Source organism: Amblyomma mixtum, chromosome 5, assembly GCF_055824585.1.
Source record: "Amblyomma mixtum isolate Tamu chromosome 5, ASM5582458v1, whole genome shotgun sequence".
In the NCBI taxonomy this organism is placed as follows: Eukaryota; Metazoa; Arthropoda; class Arachnida; order Ixodida; family Ixodidae; genus Amblyomma; species Amblyomma mixtum.
Genome location: NC_143016.1, coordinates 28,411,695 through 28,433,612, shown reverse-complemented (window position 1 = coordinate 28,433,612; position 21,918 = coordinate 28,411,695). Strand labels below are relative to the sequence as shown.

At 42.6% G+C, this 21,918-nt stretch overlaps 2 protein-coding genes across 2 annotated transcripts; one reads left to right on the top strand and one right to left on the bottom strand.

Annotated features, from left to right (window-relative positions):
• The first annotated feature begins 191 nt into the window (after positions 1–191).
• Positions 192–914, top strand: LOC149341613 (uncharacterized). Its single transcript, XM_089546689.1, has one exon. It carries the CDS (start codon positions 192–194, stop codon positions 912–914), a length of 723 nt encoding a protein of 240 aa, XP_089402815.1.
• A 5,369-nt stretch (positions 915–6,283) lies between these two features.
• LOC149341612 (protein unc-13 homolog B-like) lies at positions 6,284–20,145 on the bottom strand. The gene is made up of 5 exons (XM_089543713.1): positions 20,026–20,145; positions 15,658–15,871; positions 14,688–14,786; positions 13,652–13,811; positions 6,284–10,297 (listed from the first exon to the last, which is right to left on the bottom strand). Exons 3-5 carry the CDS (start codon positions 14,725–14,727, stop codon positions 10,006–10,008), a joined length of 492 nt encoding a protein of 163 aa, XP_089399839.1. The 5' UTR covers positions 14,728–14,786; positions 15,658–15,871; positions 20,026–20,145; the 3' UTR covers positions 6,284–10,005.
• Between the last annotated feature and the right edge of the window lie 1,773 nt (positions 20,146–21,918).

The following is a 21,918-nucleotide window of genomic DNA, read 5'->3' as shown; positions in this document are numbered from 1 at the left end:
CGAACCTTGTTTCTGTCAGTATGGAGTGTGTTGAGTGTGAACAAGAAATCTTGGATCCCAAAGAGAGTATATCTTGCATGACATGTAAGCTTTCGTACCATGTAGGAAGCTGCGCAGGAGTGTCGGAGGCAACAATAAAATCTAAGAAATCAACCTACCAGAAATGGAAATGCCCGAAATGTAGGGTACAAATGTCACATGTTAACCAGGATGAGAAAGAAAAAGCACCGTTGACCGTAGAAGATATGTTGGTCGTACTTCAGGATATTAACCGAAAACTTGATGTTTTGTTGCCACTGAAAGAAACTGTCGATGGAATTGAGCAATCGGTGCAGTTTATGTCCGAACAGATGACAGACCTGATGACGCGCACAGAACAAAATGAGCGAGATATTAAAGCAATCCAGACTAGGCTCGCAAAAACGGAAATGAACAAAGAGCAGCTTGAATCGCTCAGTGTCCAACTTGATGACCTCGAATGGCGCAACCGGAAACTGAACTTAGAAATTCATGGTGTACCACAAACGGAAGGCGAAAATCTTTTGTCAAAACTTAACGCTCTCGCCAGTGAAAGTGAATTGCCCCAGCTATCAGAACACGACATCACGGCAATTTATCGATTGCCGGCAAAGCGTGACAAAGTGCCTGGCATCATCTGCCGTTTCACGAGACAGAGCATGAGGGACAAATGGTGGGCTAGCAGGCGGGAGTTGACAACTGCGGATGCCAATGTTCACATGTCGGAAAACCTGACCAGGCGAAATCGAGAACTGCTGAGGGAAGTGAAAGAATGGGCGAAAACAAATCAGTACAAGTATGTCTGGCACAGCAACGGTAAGATTCTGATAAGAAAGACTGATGGCGCGTCAGCAATGCTAGTGCAGCATTCTTGCGACCTTGGCAAGCTGCAATAAGAAGGGAGAATTGATTTTGAATTTTTATTTTGTTTCCTGCCAAAAATGCAGACTGTAACAGAAAAGAATTATCTACTCCCAGAGAACTTCAAAGATTACCTTGGCCCGGTTTTCCAGACGTCATTCAAATGTCTTCATATCAATGCTCGATCTGTCAGACGTAAAGAAGCATATTTCGACACTTTCTTTCAACAACTAAATGTTCCCATTGACGCTATCATGATCAGCGAAACTTGGTCTACAAGTGATTATGATGTCTTTCGAATTCCTGGTTATGAGACATTTTTTCTGAATCGTTACGCTGGTATTGGTGGTGGCGTATCCATATCATTTAAAAAGAAGTGGCGGCCTGAAATGTTAGAGCGGTTCACAGTTTCTGTGAAAGAATATGAAATCTTAACAATGTGTTTGAATAACACTATTTTTGCAGTGTGCTATCGTCCACCAAAGGGTTGCGTAGCTATTTTCTTGAATTTTCTTGAAAGCCTGATTTCATTTGCAACCGGTCAGCACTTAAACATTGTCCTTGGTGGTGACCTAAACATTAATATGTTATCGGTTGATGCATCCCAAATGAGTTTAGATTTATTGCTTAGAACACATGGACTTCTGAATGCAATCAAAATGCCAACGCGTGTTACGGTCACGTCTTCATCGCTGATAGATTTGTTTATCACTAACCATGACCCTAGTATGACCACATCTGGAGTAATAATTTCTGACATCAGCGATCACTTGCCAATATTTATGTGTGTTAAAAACATGTCTAAAAAGAAACGTAGTTCAACATATTCTTTCCAACTTATATCTGAAAAAACACTGTCCACATTTAGAAACTCAGTAGAAAAGAACAACTGGAGGCCTGTCCTTTTAGAAAATGACGCCAATAATGCTTACGAGGCATTCTTAAGCATTCTGAAGCCTATTTACGAGGCCTGTTTCCCAATATTAACAAAAAAACAAAGGCGTCACAGTCGCAAACCATGGGTCACACCGGAGTTGGTGGCAAAGATAAACACAAAGAACATCCTATACCATAAGTTTATTAAATCGAGAGCTGAATGTGATCTGACAGCGTTTAAAAAATATCGAAACCGCTTGAATACTGAGCTCAAGAAAGCCAGAAACGCCTATTACACAAATCAATTCACGTCAACTTGTGGTCGTGTCGACATTATGTGGAAGCGGCTAAACGCAATTTTGGGGAGAAATAGCAAATCAGGTGATTCAATATGCTAAATATTGATGGTGTAAGTATAACTGGAAAAGAATTAGCAGATACGTTTAATACGCACTTTGTTTGTGCTTCTAGAAATCAAGTACCCCATAACAATCTCAGTGATGTTGTTCATATAAGCGACACTGTGTTTCTCAAACCGGTTGAAGAAGCAGATGTAACGGCAGCCTTCCACGAACTAAACAATAGCACATCCATTGATATTGATGGCCTCCAGATAAAACCTATACGGTATATTTTTGACCTTATTTTACCATACATCACGCATATCTTAAACCTTTGTGTCAGTACCGCTGTATTTCCTCGTAAAATGCAGATTGCACGTGTAACAGTTATCTTAAAAAAGGGTGATAAAAACCAGCTCGGAAATTATAGGCCAATATCCATCTTACCCGTGTTTTCTAAGCTATTAGAAAAAGTAATACTTAGAAACTTTTTGCAGTTTGAAGAAAAACACAAAATTATAACAGCGGCTCAGTATGGCTTCCGTAAGCACCGCTCTACTGAACTTGCACTATTAGATCAACGAGAATATATATTGAACGAACTCGAACATAATAGGATAGTCATTGGTATTTTTCTTGATTTTTCGAAGGCATTCGACTTATTGAACCATACAATACTTCTTTGTAAACTTGAGCGTTGTGGCTTCCGCGGCCATGCACTATCACTTGTGCAGTCATACCTCATGGATCGCAAACAGGCAGTAGCAACAAATGGTTTCCTCTCAGATATGCAATCTGTAGGCTGTGGCGTTCCACAAGGTAGCATTTTGGGTCCATTTCTGTTTAATCTCTACATCAATGACATTGTACATGCAACTCCATTCGTTAAATTTATCATCTATGCTGATGACACCAGTATTTTTCTTGCCGGAGATAATGCAGCTGAACTCACAGATACTGCAAACAATGCACTGAAGCAAATAGAAAACTGGAGTAGACGAAATGCGTTGCTGATTAACACAGCAAAGACTAAAGTCATTGTTTTCAGAGGTAGAAACAAGAAGGTCTGTCTCACTGAGAATATATTCCTTCAGTCCGTACCCTTAGAAGTTGTGCCTTCATTTAAAACATTAGGTATAATATTTAATGAAAGAATGTCATGGGATGATCATGTTAGCTTTGTAATAAATAAATGTTCACGTATTATTGGTCTTCTTTACAAGAACCGTGAGATACTGCCGTGAAATGTAATGCTAATGCTATATAATTCATTGATACAATCTCATTTCAGCTATGCTATTGCCATTTAACCTGGGGTGCAACAACAGCAGGCAATCTTCAGAAACTACACTTGTTACAGAAAAAATTTCTAAGAATTGTTGAAAATGTTTTGCATACCTACCATACGGCCGCACTTTTCTTAAAGTATAACTTACTTCCAATTACTAAGCTTTTTGACTATCGTCTGAGCAAGTGTGTGAAAAACGAGGTGTTGAAGAATATATCTTTTCTATCCAAATTAGCTGGTTTTGAAAAACGAGATGCAATGTACAACACAAGAAAATTAGCACAATGGAACGTAAAAACATACATAACTTTCTATGGTAATCAAACATTAGAAAATAAACTACCACGACTTCTTAACAAACTCGCACAAAACGATATTGATCTCCAAAACACAACACGCCACAAACTGTTCGAGTATTTTTTACACTACACCTAACCTTTTTTTTCTGTGATTTGTTTACCTAATTCTTTCTTTCACCATCATTGTAAGTTTTCTTTCCAGCCAGGACAATGCTGTTGATTTTATGCTGACTACTGTAACCTGATAACAGCTCTGCTATATGTATTTTTTTCCTTTGTTATCTGTATTTCCTGTATTTTCTTTTTTTGTGTGTGTGTGTGTGAAAAAAAAACCACTGCATTGCTGTCAAAGTGGGGGCCCGTGGCCTTGTCAAGCTGTCAAACGGCAGCTTTTACTACGGGTCCCCGCCATCATCTGTACCATGGTGGCAAAATAAAATTTGAATTTGAACCCAACCTAACCCAACCCAACCCAACCTAACCTAACCTGACCTGACCCAACCCAACCTAACCCAACCTAACCTAACCTAACCCAACCTAACCTAACCTAACCCAACCTAACCCAACCCAACCTAACCTAATCTAACCTAACCCAACCTAACCTAACCCAACCCAACCTAACCTAACCCAACCTAACCCAACCTAACCTAACCCAACCTAACCTAACTTAACCCAACCCAACCTAACCCAACCTAACCTAACCAAACCTAACCTAACCCAACCCAACCTAACCTAACCCAACCTAACCTAACCCAACCTAACCTAACCCAACCTAACCCAACCTAACCTAACCCAACCTAACCCAACCCAACCTAACCTAACCTAACCCAACCTAACTTAACCCAACCTAACCTAACCCAACCTAACCCAACCTAACCTAACCTAACCTAACCCAACCTAACCTAACCCAACCTAACCTAACCTAACCCAACCTAACCTAACCCAACCTAACCTAACCCAACCCAACCTAACCTAACCTTACCTAACCTACGTGCCACGAAAAAGGCTGCCTGATTGGAGGAGCTTGCAGGCAAAGGTACCGCTCCAGATCGAAATATCGAAAATTGCTCTTGCTGAGCAAGGACGGTTAGCTCACCTAACCTAACTCAATCGCGGGGTTTGCTCACATAGGTTGTGGTGATGACTCCTCAAGGTTAAGTAGCCCACTTGCCTCCTAGGTGGGGATTTCGACACGATCCCCTTTATTATACTACACTGCTGTACTGAAAACACCCTCAGCCCTGTGATGGAAACGAACTCACGGCCAGCTCAGCGCCACCGGTTAATGTAGGACAATACTTTTCAACTCAAAATTTATTCATTTTTTTATTTATTTGTTGATATAACCCCCTTTTTGAACTCACGCTGGAGTGGGTGCAAGATAGGAAAATGTCAACAGTGGCTCGAATAGGAAGCGTGGCTGCTGTGACGCTCTTTGATCAACGACCACTGACCTGCGGTGCAAAGACACACCTTGGAGGTGGAGGTGTCTTGATCGCTGTTCTGGTCCTGAACCTGGAACTTCGGAACCGAACGTTACCCGCCCCGGCCACCATGCCAGACAGTCCGACTCAACCATCGCCGCCCATCCTTGCCACCGTCCTCTGTTCCGGGATGCAATGCCAGCGCGGCCCTTCTCCATTCAGTGGTACAGACGACTATGACGTTGACGACTGGCTCGCCTCATCCACTTAGAATCATACAATAATAATGCAATATAATACAATATAATAGCACTTACAATTGGTGGGGCGATTACGTCCAGTTGAGCAATGTCCTCTTCTACCTCACAGACGTTGCCAACCTATGGTTCCTAACCATGAAGACAACCTACCTGGTCCTCATTTAAGACGAGCTTCGCCGACGTTTTCGGCCGTCCTGCCGTGCAGAAACTCCGTGCTTCATCTCAGCTACCGGTGGAAACTCTCACGAGCGTTCACCAGAAAGGGATCCTCTAAAAGTCTTCATTTAAAATCTTCTTAAGAAATACAGCTACTGATTTTTGCAAATGACTAAAAAGAAAATGATTAAAAAAAGCTTTGTATTCGTGAAAATACAGTAATAGCATTGCTTTCAACTGCCAGCACTGACAGAGCCACAGCGCTCGACATGCTATAGCTTGCTTGAGTGAATGGGGGAGCGCGGCTATGTCAAGGCATCAGCAGAACTTTGTTTGATCGTTACCATAATCTACCTTTTACTAGAATTAAGGAAATTGAAATAATCACTCCTGCTGATGTTACAAACAAGATATAAAAAAAAGAGACTGCTGTTGCAAATTCACATAAAATGCTGAAATTTGGATTTTCCGTAATCATGGAAAACAACTGGTCGCCTTCAGGACCATTTAACTCGTACAGTTTGTGTTGAACTGGAGGCAATTACGTTTAAAGCTGCTTCCAACAAAACTAGATTCAAGTTCAAATTTGCGCCCATTTGGGATGAGTGCTTTAAAAGTAACCCTGCAAGTCGAAGTTTCCATTTGGAATTTAACAGACTAATTATGAACTGGACCAGTACATTTCCCAGCTGATAACAGTTAAACCAGTTGAATCCCTAGTCGACCTTCACTTGAAGGTGGAAACAGGGACGAATACAGGTTTGAACTCAATATATCAACTTTATTAGTCTCCACTGAGCCCCATGGAAGATGCTTTCCAAGGGCACAACGACACCGTCGTATTATTGAACATCGCTCAACAGAGTTCAACAACGAGATTATCGCGAGAGGTCATTTTTTTTTTTCAGGTTCCAAAAAAGATCTGTACAGTTATTTTCACCTTTATTGTAAATCCACAAAAAGTTTTTTTTTTCCTTCCCATTTGACATATTTACAAAGAGCATGCACAGAGGAGTAAGATTCCATTCTCTGGTTGTTAGAAAAAGAGTTATTTCGAGGACCATGCTTAGATGTGTCTGTGTGTGTGTTTGTGTATTGGCATCACACTCTGCAATATTCATGCACGCACACGCAAAGAACCGTGGAAAGCACACGTGACCAGAGAGCAAGATAAAAAAAACACGCACAGGTGTGTAAGTGAACACGTCAAAGAGACTGCATTTTTTTTTGTCACTGTTAATGGGGCACGACAGGAGAAAGGTTGGTCAACACAGGGAGAAAAACATTTGCACTTGCAGTTCACAGATGCTAGGTAATGGGTTACAACCATTTAGTTGTGCCATCATGACCCTCCTAAGGCAAGACCCGCCAGTTTTTACAGGAGTCTCGGTAACAGTGGCAAACTGCTGACTCTTTTTTTTGCACCACCCAGGCAGCAGAATGATAGATGTGTTCATGGCTTGATGAACAGAAACAAGATATGCAGGAATGATGACAGAAGCCAGCAGTTTGTAAAAAAGGCAACAGACAAGAATCAACAACTGCAAGCTCTCAACATGACCATTTCTAAACTGAAACAGGATCAGCTGTCCACAAGCTCTTATGAACACAGAAGTGAGAATGCCTGCGTAGATATCTTGTGCCTTTTGAAGGCAAACAGGTAAAACAGTTTCAAACCTGTTTAAAGGAGAGGAGCTGGGGAGGGAGAGACTTGGTTACAGTGGACTGAGAGCAATGATCTTTCACAACCAAATGTTACAGGTAATGACTCGTGTCTGTGCCTGTGGCGAGTGGGGCCTGAGAAATCTCGGCTGTACAGACAGTCTCAGAGTTAGGGTTCCTGCTGCTGCCTATTAATTTTGCTGCCACAATCAAGGCTGCAAGGGTTTGATCTCAGTATCAGCAGGACACCTTACCTCAACAGTGTGAAGTACACATAATAGAGTCGATGCAACAGTGACTGCTTAAGCAAGTCGTGGTTACACACGAAGCCACAGGGAAAATGCAAAAAGCTACGATTTCTCACAAGTGGCGGTCCTGCACAAGCCACCCACTATTCCTCCTAGGCAATGGTCCACTACAAAGAACATCCAGTTTCTCAAGTCCAAACCAAGAAAGCAAACTAAAACAGTCCAAGCAAAACGTGAAGTCCCTCTTGCCACCACGCAGTAACCATCTCTGTGAAATCATCTTTGCATGGTGCACCATTTCCTCAAGGTTCCCACAGTCCACTCCAACAATGACTAGGCCTTTCATATGCAGCACTGGCACTATAATCTTTGTCACAAGTCTGTGCGCAGCATTGCTAATGATGTCATGTGACGAACTGCTCGCGGCAGTTGACGACAAACTAAGAAATGGCCATTTATTGCACTAAACTTAAGGCCACATCAACATTGCTGGTCGCTGGCGATGCTGCCATGCACGTGCTGCTGCTGCACTATTCTTGCAGCACCAAGGACACTCGCCCTTCCCATAGCTCCTTCAGTCAGAACACTCAATGAAAACAGAGAGGGAGGGGGTAACACAGACAGCGCTGAGGCCAACCCAAGGGCAGGCCTCCGGAAAGAATGTGTCACGATGCTATCGCAAGTTGAGCGTCACAACCATGGCGGCATTATTGTACACACCAAACCTCTGGTGCAAGACACCACAATGGTTTGATGCTGCTGCACAGCAATGGAATGGAAATGAATGACTGGAAGACAAACTAAAGTCACTGAATAGCCTTCAATGATTGCACAGATATGCCAACACCTCAAAAATAAAGTTGCAACTGTGCCTACTTCTGCTGTGAAATCTTTCCACGCCATTTTGGCTGAAGTCTGCTGCAGCCCGAAATGAACAATTCTAACATGCGCAGGAAGAAAAAGTACCAACTGCTACATTTCATTTCAAACTTTGATGGCAGTGTGGCCATATGGTGACCACTGATGGAGTTATGAAGTCATCACAGTACAGTCGGCAATGAGAACACTAGAATGCACATTAGCTAGGTGACATGCAAGTGAAGCTATGACCCAAGAACATTTAGATTTTTACAGACAGATGCAACTCTCATATGAAAAGAAAAAAGTAGTGTTGAAAGAAAAGCACTATGAAATCATGCACCTAAACGCTATGTTATTAATTGAAAGTTCATGAACTGCAGGTTGAGTTTCAGTTGAAATGCATGTTGGTTACAGTTAACTTAAAAAGACACCGTTCCAAAGCTACACAGTGACTCCAGTATGCCCTGTCACCAGACAGGCTATTTTCTGGTTTTTGACAAAGCAGACTAACTAGGTTTTAATCTAATTTGACCTTATTTGGTACTTGGTGCAGCACTGCACGGCCAAGATGATATTTTTACACATTCATTAATGCACCAGTGAATGTTACTAACCTTTAGTAATTGTGTTCAAACGCAATTACCGGAACTTGCCTCACGCATGGTCTCTGACAGTCACAGTTTCACTAACATCTGTTTATGTTTTGGTTGAATGTTCTAGGCAAAGATCATTAGTAAACAACTGAGGCTCTAAGCAGATGTGGCACTGCCTGAACAAAAATTGTTTGCCTTCACTTTCATGCTGTATGGGCAAGGGCTGTACAAAAACAGCAATGAGCCAGTTATGGTTTTCTCATTATCAAAGCCTAGCATAGTAACAGGATTACACCAATTTATACATATCCCAAACATAACACTCGCTGCAAGTTATTGCAAAAAAAAAAAAAAGTTCTTTCGTACCTCCATAACAGCACAGCTGTACGATTTAAAATACATTGTGCAGGACTTGACTATGACTTCTATGCTGTCCAGGCTGCTGTTTTTTGCTGCCCTCTGTAACATGAGCTCATTTGCAGCCTCTGAAGTGACCACAGACCCCTGCCACTGGCTGGGATCTAGCATCTTTATGTGTATCAGCTACATTTGAAACAACTAGTATAGGTCTGCCTATGTCCAGTGTGATGTGATGGAATACTTGAGTCCAAACTTCCAGCTCGAAAACATAACCAAGCATGACATAAGGCAATTCACAGAGCATACTATTTGGACAAGTAAACAATCACTCCACTTCCAAATACTCAATAGCGCACAGTTAAGTTCATGTACAATAAGCCTTTTCTCTATCACAGTTCGAACCCTAATCATTCGCCACTCAAGATATAGGCAGCACTGCACTAGCTGCATCGAATGTGTCTGAAACATACAATAGACCACTGATAACTTCAACGAAGTTTGCTTTAACCAACCGTGAGGCTCAAACAAACACAAATTATTTAGCTAGGAATCAGAACAATACATCGACCACAGCACAAGTTCAACCTCAATCATCAGTAGTCTACTGCAGCTCCACTGATTTCAACTACCAGTCCTGGTTGTTGTTCTTTCAACATGCTTTCCTTGCATAACTTGGCAATGTAAACATCACTTCCCACGGAGTTGCTTCCTCTAGGGCTCTCATCTCGCCATCACAGCACTGGCGCGGTTCAGTGTGATTAGCTCCGGGGAATGTTCTCGTCGGTGCGCATCTCTGACTTGAGGCGCACAAATTCCTTGGCAACCTCGTCGTTGGATCGCTGCGAGAGTATCCGCAGCACGGTCCAGCCCGTCTCATCCATGTGGATGCGCCTTCCAAGGGGCAGCCAGCAAGCGCAGCTGCCCTGCTCCATGATGTCCCGCAACTGCATCACGGCAACTCCTACTAGCCGGTCCTCCCGGGCAAAGCAGTAGTCCTTGACACAGATATGCAGTTCATACGACGATGGGCTCTCCTCGTTTCCCATCATGCTGCGAAAGGGGAGGTGGGGGGGGGGGGGAGGGGGGGGGGGGCACATTTGTGAGCTGCTGGTAGTGTTCCATCCATCCATCCATCACTCAGGCATCCATCCCTGAGTGACATTCACGTTTCAAACAGCCCCTGAGGACAACTCCATCCAATTTTTTCCTTAGGAAAATTCGATTGCTTGCCTTTGTGAGGCTCTGTTGATGTTTTTCCAACAGAAAAAGACACATTTATTACTCAGAAATCTGGCAACTAAAATCTAGTATTCTTTGCTACCACTCGATTCAAACTTGTGGACTCCATGGTCACTGTGCAGTCGTCATAGATATCTTTCAGTATTTTCACATAAGGCTCTTCTACACCCTGATTCTGCAATGCCTGCATGACTGCTAAGGTTTTTACTGAGTCAAATGCTTTCTTGTAATCTAAGAAGGCTATATATAGCAGAGGTTATATTCTGCGCATTTCTCTATCACCTGATTTATGTATGAATGTGGTCTATTGTCAAGTAGCCTTTAACCCCTTAACCGTTTTGGACGAGCTGGGCTCGTCCCTGCCAAGCTGTCCCCAAACTGTTTTGGACGAGTGTAGCTCGTCCTCGCTGAATAGGTTCTTCCCTTCAGCGTTTTGGACGATCAGCGCTCGTGCGTGGCTTAGATGGCTTTTTCGTCGACAGATGGCAGCACTGACCTGTTTGTTTCGTTTTCTTCTACCGCATAAACGTTTTTTTTTCGTATGGCAACCTGGGTTTTAAAAATGGCACCCGGCGGAGGCGACGCGTGTATTCCTGGCCCGTCTTCGCGGAAAATACGCTTTTCTTCGTCGTCATCTTCTTCAGACGATGGTGACTTAGACACCGAAGTGTACATTGTTTCAGGGAGCGAGGTTGACAGTGATGACGTTATGCTGAGCAGTTTTTCCGATGAAGAAGAGGAGAGCTCAGAAACGAACTTTGCGGGCGCGCGTCAGTAGATGAAGATCAATGCCAGTAGCATTCCAATGCAACCTCCTCAGTTTCCTTTTCTGGCAGTTCCTGGTAAGACGTTCACTGTAAGCTAGCCTGATGATGGTCATTCTTTAATTTTTATCGCTCATTACCAACCACAAGTTGGTTTTCTGTATTGTGAGGAATAATAAACTTCAATATGCTAATTTGACTTTGTGTTTGCTCCAAATATTTTTCAAAGATCGAATGCATGCTTTTTATTGCAATAATATTCGAAATCAGAAATAAAAAAAATAAGCAGTTTTGTTATGAAATTCGTTGGTACAAAAAAACATGAAGGGGTTAAGAAAGCCTACCTGATCATTTGATTTATTGAAGTCTAAGGGTGTGCTCACTCTATTAGCGATTACATCATTAAATTCCTTGTACGCAACGGACAGTAAGCTGATCAGTCTGCAATTTTTCAAGTCCTTGACGTCACCTTTCTTATGAATTAATATAACGTTAGCGTTCTTCAAAGCTCCTGGTATGATCGAGGTCATAAGGCATTGTGTATACAGAGTGGCTAGTTTTTCTTGCACAATCTCCCCTCCGTTCTTCAATAGATCTGCTGTTACCTGATCATCACCAGCTGCTTTCCCCCTTTGCATTGCTTCTAAGGCTTTCTTTACTTCCTCATTTGTTACTGGTGGGATGTCCCATTGCTGTGCACTACCGTCTCTCTCATTAACGTTCCGATTACATTGGCTACTGTATAGATTTGTGTAGAACTATTCGGCTCCTTTAACTATCTTATCCATAATGCCAATGACATTGCCCACTTTGTCTTTTAATACATACATCTGGCTTACCTATGCGCAGTTTCCTCTTCACGCTTTTTGGCTACCTCCTTCTTTTAGAGTGTGCTCGAATCTCTCCATATTAAACTTCCTTAAGACGGCTTAACTTGCGCTTATTTATTAACTTTGATAGCTCTGCCAGTTCTGTTGTGTCTGTAAGGTTAGATGCTTTCATGCTCTGGTGTTTCTTAATCAGCTCTTTTGTCTCCTGAGATAGCTTGCCAGTACCCTGTCGAACCATCCTACCGCCTACTTGTGCGTTGCACTTCGTAATGATAGCTGTGAGTCTACCATTCATTGCTTGAACATTAACGTCGTCTTCGTCCGTTAAAGCCGAATATCTGTTCTGCTTACTGCTAACTCGTTAATGGGCTTCTGCTTCACTAGTTTCTTCCACTCTCTCTTGAAGTCTAAGCTAATTCGAGACCTTACCATTCTGCGGTCACTACAACGCACCTTTTTGGGTGCCTCCACATACTGCACGATGCCAGGGTGAGTGCATAAAATGAAGCCTGTTTCATTTTTAGTCTCACCATCAGGGCTCTTCCACGTCCACTTCCTGTTCTCTCATTTGTGAAAGAAGGTAATCATGATCCATCAATTACTTCTCTCTGCAAACGCTACTAATAACTCCTCCCCGCTATTCCTAGAGCCTATGTGCTGCTTGGTCTCCAACCAGCTTCTAGCCTACCTTCGCATTGAAGTCACCCATCAGTACAGTGTATTGTGATTTTACTTTGTTCAAAGCCGATTCCACGCTGAGACAAACAAGAGCCAACATTAATAATAGATTTAACCTACTGCCATGTCACAACACTTATGGTCAAAGGCTATTAGAATACAATGGTGATCAAAAATGGAATGAAGTTCCTGATGACACCAAACTCAAAGATAATTTTTCGGCGTTATAGAAAATAATTTTTCTTGTCTGTCCAGAACTGTGGGTCTAAATATATGTTTGTTTGGTTTTGTGCATTTGTAAACTTTCTTTTTCTCTTGTCTCTTGTGCTCGCCATATTTTTTCCTTTTTCTTTTTTTCAGAATATTTCTGCGCTTTACATGTTTGAAATGTTGTGATTGTAGTATTTAATGCCTTTCTGTACTTGCTGTTTGAATGTCTGCCATTTCTATTGGGAACATCTTTCATTTCACAAAACAGAAAAGAGAGAGAGAGAAGCTTTCAATGATCTGGTCATCATGGCTCGATGTAGGTGCATAGGTCTGCACCACCTCCAGCTTGTGCCTTTTATTAAGCCAAATTCATTAATTTCCATATGAAGAGTGCTGGAATTGGTGAGGCCTCAGAACACATAGACTAAGTGCTTTTTGTTCAATGAAAATAAGTACCTTTCCTGCTTATTCCAGTAAAATTAGTCAGCTTGCATCTAGTAAAATTCTGTTTGCTTAACGCCATGTTCACAACAGTTTCGTAAGCTGGCTGTAGCAAAGGCTTGCGGTGTCCTCTAAGGACCCAGACACGATGGACATTCTCGATAAAGGTTATTTCTCTCTTTCTTGTCATATCATCTGCAGGCAGTGTATTTTTGTTATCACAAATTTCAGAATGTACTCACAAGTGGAAGGTCTCGTTGTATTTGGGGGACCAGTTATTGTTCTTTGACTTTGTGGCATGTTTTCGCCGCCTCTCGCTTAAGTTGGGCCCAATGATATTCACTTCCACAAAAGGACGGAACATGCTTGTGTTGGGCCACTTGATGTCATTGGCAGCAACCACTGGTACACAGGGAAGAGAAGCACACCCAGCAACACATCATCAGTACCTACCCTAATGGAAGCTCCAAGTATCAAGTATTATGCCGAGTACAAAATCCCCTTCAATCCCCATTCACTAAAATAAATAAAAAGTGATGAGCTGCCCTGTGTCACTACAGAGGCAGCTTATGCCTGTCCCTAAGAAGACAAGGGTGTTAAAAAGTAAGAAAGCCCTGAGCAAGAACTTGCTAGCCTCCTTTTCTTTAATTAGTCAACAGTTATATAAAAATGTTATTACAGCTCATTTTTATTACTGAATAAAGGTTTCAAAAAGAGTCAGTTAAAGTATAAGTGGCTTTATTAGCAACTGATGGCAAAATATGCATTATGGTGCTATCTAGTTGAGTAAAATTAAGCATTTTTGGCTAAGTAAGTCTACATTCTGTAGTGCACCGGTGGCAATTTCACAGTAATTTACGGCAAAAAACAGCATATACAGTTGAACCTTGTTAAAACAAAGTTGAAAGAGCCCGACAATTACTTTGTTACAGCTGCAGATTCCTTATAGCCTGTGTGAGCTTCGAAGGGGAATGCTCACTGCTTCGTTGTATCCATTATTCCGCATAAACCTTTCTTTATAACGAGGTTGGACTGTATTTATTTTTTTGCCTTTACCTTTTCAGCCATAAAGGTTAGAAAAAACATTAAAAGAAGATCCAAAGCCAAGAATACATCAAGTGTCAAGTGAACAGACTAAAAATCAACACCTTTTTGAAAATGAAAGGAAGACCATGATGATTACATAACTGAAATTCAGAATGTGGACACTCAGAATGCCTAACTCTTCTGGAAATGTGACATAACTCAAGGTTAATACAACAGTTGCATATGTAATACCTTTTACGGTGATCTTGTGCTCTGCTGTGCCTGGATGCATGAATAGATCAACCTGCACTGATACTTCACCGACACTGCCTTCTTCAGCACTTGGTTGGTCTGCAACAAACACAGTTGACAGACTCAAACTCAGGCTATGTCAGTTAGACTAAGTAGTTCTTCCACAACACAACTTTTTTTGCTTGGGCAGTGCAGATGATGGGCTTGTAACATGGTGTCACTTGCACCATATGGGCCTGCATATTGCACTGTTCAATGCAAATTGTAAATTGTGGTGTTTAACTTCCTGAAGCGACACATGGGCTCTGAGAGATGCCGTAGTGGAAGGCTCCAGATTAATTTAGACCACCTGGGGTTCTTTAATGCATGCTGACTTGGCCCAGCACCTGGGTGCTTTTGTGTTTCACCTCCATTGAAACGCAGCCATTGCGGCCGGGTGATACAGGCAGAGTGCTTAAAATGTACAAACAAATGCCAAACATATATAGTTCCCAAGAAATTATACATTGGCAAACAGCTACTATTAGTAGGAGGATGCATTAACTGCTGAACTGCAAAGCACAGTGCTATTAACTAAAAACACAAAACCCTGAATTGTCAATGAATGGCTTGTCCAGGGAACCACTATCTAGGGTCATCTCGCCTCTGGTCAAAGCTCTGATACAGAAGAACAAAGGTGGTTTAAAAAAAGCACAACTGTAACAGACTGATTAGGTGCTCCTAGAACTGTGATTATTGCTTTTAAGAGAGACTGCATCAGTAGTAAGCAAAGAGTCAGCAGAAAAGAAAGCATTGCATGGGCCTTACAGCAATGTTTGACCTGTGAATTGATCGTAGCTGTCCTTCAAAGACCAAGGTCTCCCAGCTTGTTTTACAGTCTTCATAAACTCCAAGACCAAATGAGCATAAAAAGACTGCCTCAGAAGTTTTGCTTGAAAGCACTGCAGGGAAGGGTTGATGTGGAACTAACCTTGCTTGGTCTGTGTGGAGACAAAGGTCTTGATGAGTGTGTCGGTAGTCTGGGTGTATAGGGAGAGTGCATATCGAAGGCTCTGCAGCTCGGGGCTCTTGTCCAAGAATGTCTTCTTGAGGCCATTGCCGCCCGCATGGAAGTACTGCTTGATGGTGTCGAGTGCCACGTCCAGAACAGCACACTGCTTAGGTGTGAGGTTCTTCTCCACCTCCTGCACAAACACATCAGCACGGTAAGTGCACACCTCTACTGCTTGAATATCTGTTAGAATTTCCAGGACCCATGACAAACAACAACAAAAAAAATTATAGCAGGAAGATTACGACACTCAGCGATAAGTTAAAGCAGTGGAGCTGCTGTGGGCGATTTCTGCGAGTGAATGGTGAAGTTACTTTGCAGATATCCATATAGGTGTCATTCTGCAAGATCGTGTCTTCACCGTCACTGTCAGTGCTGTCCTTGCAAGTTGGCTTGAACACAGTGACCTATTTCATGCTACCACATGCTAACATCATCAAGGGACTGTTTATGTTTCGCCTTCTAAACTCTTTCCCACCTACCTCTGTAAAGCCATAACCTCACCTCCTTTATTTGAGAGCCCAGCATCAGCACACGGAGTGCTTTTATATTCAGTTTCACATCTCCTTATCCTCGCAATAAACATTAAATATGGTAAACTGCAAATGGCCCTTCACAAGAAACTCACTGACAGCTCAACAAAAATTATGTTGTCAATGGGGAATATATGCTGACTGGTAAGAGGTCTGCAGCAAACATCTAGAGACGACAGCAGTTACCTTAGCCATCTTGGCAGCCGCAAAACAATTTTAGCTACAAGGAATTATCCACAAAGTCGCATATTATTAAAGCTTACAAAATCCTCACCACATTAGAAAGAATTTCAGAACTGACTGGTGAACGAAACCCATGAATGAGACAGCCTCTCTCTTTCATAACAAAACAAACTAATCTTTGTCTAAACAAAAGAATACTCTGTGCAAGTACCATCTAATTTTAGCTAGCAAATACCAATTGAGGAAAGCTTTCAGGAGACACCAAGACCATAATCTTAAGCACCACTAACCTTAATGGTTCATTAATATGTGCTAAAGAATTCAAAACACATAAAGCTCATATATCACAGCCTGGTCTTGTTTATTATGTAAAACCTACGAATCACACTTCAAAGTACAGTCAGTAGCTACATTCATAAGTTGTTTTTTGAAAATACCATAATGAAACCTACATTATGGAATGTTCTCTTTTCTCAGTGTGTGAGTAAAACTCTACACTTCTCATCCCTCCTTCCTGTATTTAGCATTTAATCTCAGGATTTCTGGTCACTTCCTCCAGTTTTCCTTTCTACCCCCACATTCAGCTGCTGAGCTTTACCTTTAAATTACCCTCAACCCTACTCTCCCAGTACACAATCCTCCTCTCCTAGTCATCTTCCTTCCACTCTCAACCACAATGCTTTTACTATTGACACTGTATTCCAAGAGAAGGCAAGTGTAGCAGTGGGACACAGACAGTTAGGCGTAGGGTGGCCACAGCTGGCACAGGACAGGGTTAATTGGGGACAGGGGAGAGGGCGTTGCCCTGCAGGGGGAGTAGTCAGGCTGATGATGATACGCAATGCCTTATGACCTTGAGCACACCGGAAGCTTGGAAGAATGCTAATATCATTGTAATCCATAACAAAGGGGACGACAAGGACTTGAAAAATTACAGACCGATCAGCTTACTGTCCGTTGCCAACAAAGTATTTGCTATAGTAATCACAAATAGTCAGATCAACCTTAATAAAGGGTTTCAGGCAGGGAGACATGATCTCGCCATTGCCATTCCACGCCTGTTTACAGGAGGTATTTAAAGGCTTGGATTGGGAACAGTTGGAGATAAGGGTTAATGGAGAATATCTTAGTAATCTGCAATTCACTGACAGCATTGCCTAGCTAAGTCACTCAGGGGATTAACTGGTCTTACAATGAATATGCGAAAACCAAAGTAATGTTCAACAGTCTCGGAAGGGAACAGTAGTTTACAATTGGTAGCGAGGCGCTGGAACTGGCAAGGGAATACGTCTACTTAGGGCAGGTAGTGACCGCCGATCTGGATCACGAGAGTGCAATAACTAGAATAAGAATGGGGTGAAGCACACTTGGCAGGTTCCCTCAGGTAATGAGTAGCCGTTTATCATTATTTCTGAAGAGAAAAGTATACAGCTGATGCATCTTACCAGTACTCATGAACGAAGAGGGTTCAGCTGAACCTTCTTCGCTCAGCTGAAGCTGCTTTAAAGCCTGCGTTTACACCATGCTCAACACTACAAAAAGTTTAAGATGGTAGTTATAAACAGAATCTCTAATTAGCAGTGAGATCAATCTTAAGGAACTCGAAACAGACTGTTTTAGTGCTGAGCACAGCTCAGCATTGGTAATGACATGTTGCAAAACTACGCCTAAACAGTGTTCTTTTGTCAACTTAGAAGAAAAGAATATTCAAAGGAACACTAATGACAAATTAAAGGTGGCCTATGCTTATGATTACAAATTTCTATCAACAGAGGGGCTGCTTTCACAAATAGGTAACATGGCCAACTGCCAGGTCAGTGAACAAGCGCAATGAGTTTAGGCTGACCTGCAGACTTAAGTGTACGAAAAACTGGCAAATAAACTGTACTGCCAAACTGTATTGTATTATTGTAAAAAAAAAAAAAACTGGAGCAATCGTAAGCTAGAAAAGAGTGAAAAATGAATGACAGCTGCTGCCACCACCTGCAGATTCCACAAGTAAATGGTGGTGATGTCAAGGGAGAGATTTTGTTGACTACAACAGAAAACGAAAGGTTACATGTCTGAATATAAAAGCAAGTTTTGCCTTGCAGTCACAAGAGTATGGTTATTACACAAGGATAATAAAAATTAAGCTTGGCAAATTAAACGAAGCAAATCTACAACCTTAGTTGTCATTGTCAACCTAACCCAACCCAACCTAACCTAACCTAACCCAACCTAACCCAACTCAACACAACCTAACCTAACCTAACCTAACCCAACCTAACCCAACCCAACCCAACCTAACCTAACCTAACCTAACCCAACCTAACCCAACCTAACCTAACCTAACCTAACCTAACCCAACCTAACCCAACCCAACCCAACCTAACCTAACCCAACCTAACCTAACCTAACCCAACCCAACCTAACCTAACCCAACCTAACCCAACCCAACCTAACCTAACCCAACCTAACCTAACCCAACCTAACCCAACCCAACCTAACCTAACCTAACCCAACCTAACCTAACCTAACCTAACCCAACCCAACCTAACCTAACCCAACTCAACCTAACCCAACCTAACCCAACCTAACCTAACCTAACCCTACCCAACCCAACCCAACCCAACCTAACCTAACCTAACCCAACCCAACCCAACCTAACCTAACCCAACCCAACCTAACCCAACCTAACCTAACCCAACCCAACCTAACCCAACCTAACCTAACCCAACCTAACCCAACCTAACTTAACCTAACCTAACCTAACATAACCTAACCCAACCCAACCCAACCTAACCTAACCTAACCCAACCCAACCCAACCCAACCTAACCTAACCTAACCCAACCTAACCTAACCCAACCTAACAAAACCTAACCTAACCTAACCTAACCCAACCAAACCCAACCCAACCTAACCTAACCTAAGCTAACCTAATCCAACCCAACCTAACCTAACCTAACCTAACCCAACCTAACCTAACCCAACCTAACCCAACCCAACCTAACCTAACCCAACCTAACCTAACCCAACCTAACCTAACCCAACCTAACCCAACCCAGCCTAACCCAACCTAACCTAACCCAACCCAACCCAACCTAACCTAACCTAACCTAACCTAACCTTACCTAACCCAACCCAACCTAACCTAACCCAACGTAACCTAACCTAACCTAACCTAACCTAACCTAACCTAACCTAACCTATTCTAACCCAACCTAACCTAACCTAACCTAACCCAACCTAACCCAACCCAACCCAACCCAACCCAACCTAACCTAACCTAACCTAATCTAACCTAACCTAACCCAACCTAACCCAACCTAACCCAACCCAACCTAACCTAACCTAACCTAACCCAACCTAACCTAACCTAACCTAACCCAACCTAACCTAACCCAACTTTGGCAGCAGCAGTGTTCGGAAGAGCGTTTGCCTAAATGCTCCTGCATACTGTTACAGATAACCCTGGATCCTAGGACGACACCACAATAAGCCGAGAAGCGCACGTTTTCTGAGGCTGCATTTCGACCCCGGTTATCAACTAAGAGTTATCAAGGAAGGACGTCACCGGCTGGCATCACCTGGCGTGGCGCTTGTATCGACGCATCTGCTATAAAGCTGCGGCATCACATCCAAGACGGCACTTTGGCAGCAGCAGTGTTCGGAAGAGCGTTTGCCTAAATGCTCCTGCATACTGTTACAGATAACCCTGGATCCTAGGACGACACCACAATAAGCCGAGAAGCGCACGTTTTCTGAGGCTGCATTTCGACCCCGGTTATCAACTAAGAGTTATCAAGGAAGGACGTCACCGGCTGGCATCACCTGGCGTGGCGCTTGCATCGACGCATCTGCTATAAAGCTGCGGCATCGCATCCAAGACGGCACTTTGGCAGCAGCAGTGTTCGGAAGAGCGTTTGCCTAAATGCTCCTGCATACTGTTACAGGTTAGTGGCTTTTTTTGGGGGAGTGTTATTGTGTTGCTGCCACTGCTGCTGCCAAAGGAGCGAACCTTGTTTCTGTCAGTATGGAGTGTGTTGAGTGTGAACAAGAAATCTTGGATCCCAAAGAGAGTATATCTTGCATGACATGTAAGCTTTCGTACCATGTAGGAAGCTGCGCAGGAGTGTCGGAGGCAACAATAAAATCTAAGAAATCAACCTACCAGAAATGGAAATGCCCGAAATGTAGGGTACAAATGTCACATGTTAACCAGGATGAGAAAGAAAAAGCACCGTTGACCGTAGAAGATATGTTGGTCGTACTTCAGGATATTAACCGAAAACTTGATGTTTTGTTGCCACTGAAAGAAACTGTCGATGGAATTGAGCAATCGGTGCAGTTTATGTCCGAACAGATGACAGACCTGATGACGCGCACAGAACAAAATGAGCGAGATATTAAAGCAATCCAGACTAGGCTCGCAAAAACGGAAATGAACAAAGAGCAGCTTGAATCGCTCAGTGTCCAACTTGATGACCTCGAATGGCGCAACCGGAAACTGAACTTAGAAATTCATGGTGTACCACAAACGGAAGGCGAAAATCTTTTGTCAAAACTTAACGCTCTCGCCAGTGAAAGTGAATTGCCCCAGCTATCAGAACACGACATCACGGCAATTTATCGATTGCCGGCAAAGCGTGACAAAGTGCCTGGCATCATCTGCCGTTTCACGAGACAGAGCATGAGGGACAAATGGTGGGCTAGCAGGCGGGAGTTGACAACTGCGGATGCCAATGTTCACGTCGGAAAACCTGACCAGGCGAAATCGAGAACTGCTGAGGGAAGTGAAAGAATGGGCGAAAACAAATCAGTACAAGTATGTCTGGCACAGCAACGGTAAGATTCTGATAAGAAAGACTGATGGCGCGTCAGCAATGCTAGTGCAGCATTCTTGCGACCTTGGCAAGCTGCAATAAGAAGGGAGAATTGATTTTGAATTTTTATTTTGTTTCCTGCCAAAAATGCAGACTGTAACAGAAAAGAATTATCTACTCCCAGAGAACTTCAAAGATTACCTTGGCCCGGTTTTCCAGACGTCATTCAAATGTCTTCATATCAATGCTCGATCTGTCAGACGTAAAGAAGCATATTTCGACACTTTCTTTCAACAACTAAATGTTCCCATTGACGCTATCATGATCAGCGAAACTTGGTCTACAAGTGATTATGATGTCTTTCGAATTCCTGGTTATGAGACATTTTTTCTGAATCGTTACGCTGGTATTGGTGGTGGCGTATCCATATCATTTAAAAAGAAGTGGCGGCCTGAAATGTTAGAGCGGTTCACAGTTTCTGTGAAAGAATATGAAATCTTAACAATGTGTTTGAATAACACTATTTTTGCAGTGTGCTATCGTCCACCAAAGGGTTGCGTAGCTATTTTCTTGAATTTTCTTGAAAGCCTGATTTCATTTGCAACCGGTCAGCACTTAAACATTGTCCTTGGTGGTGACCTAAACATTAATATGTTA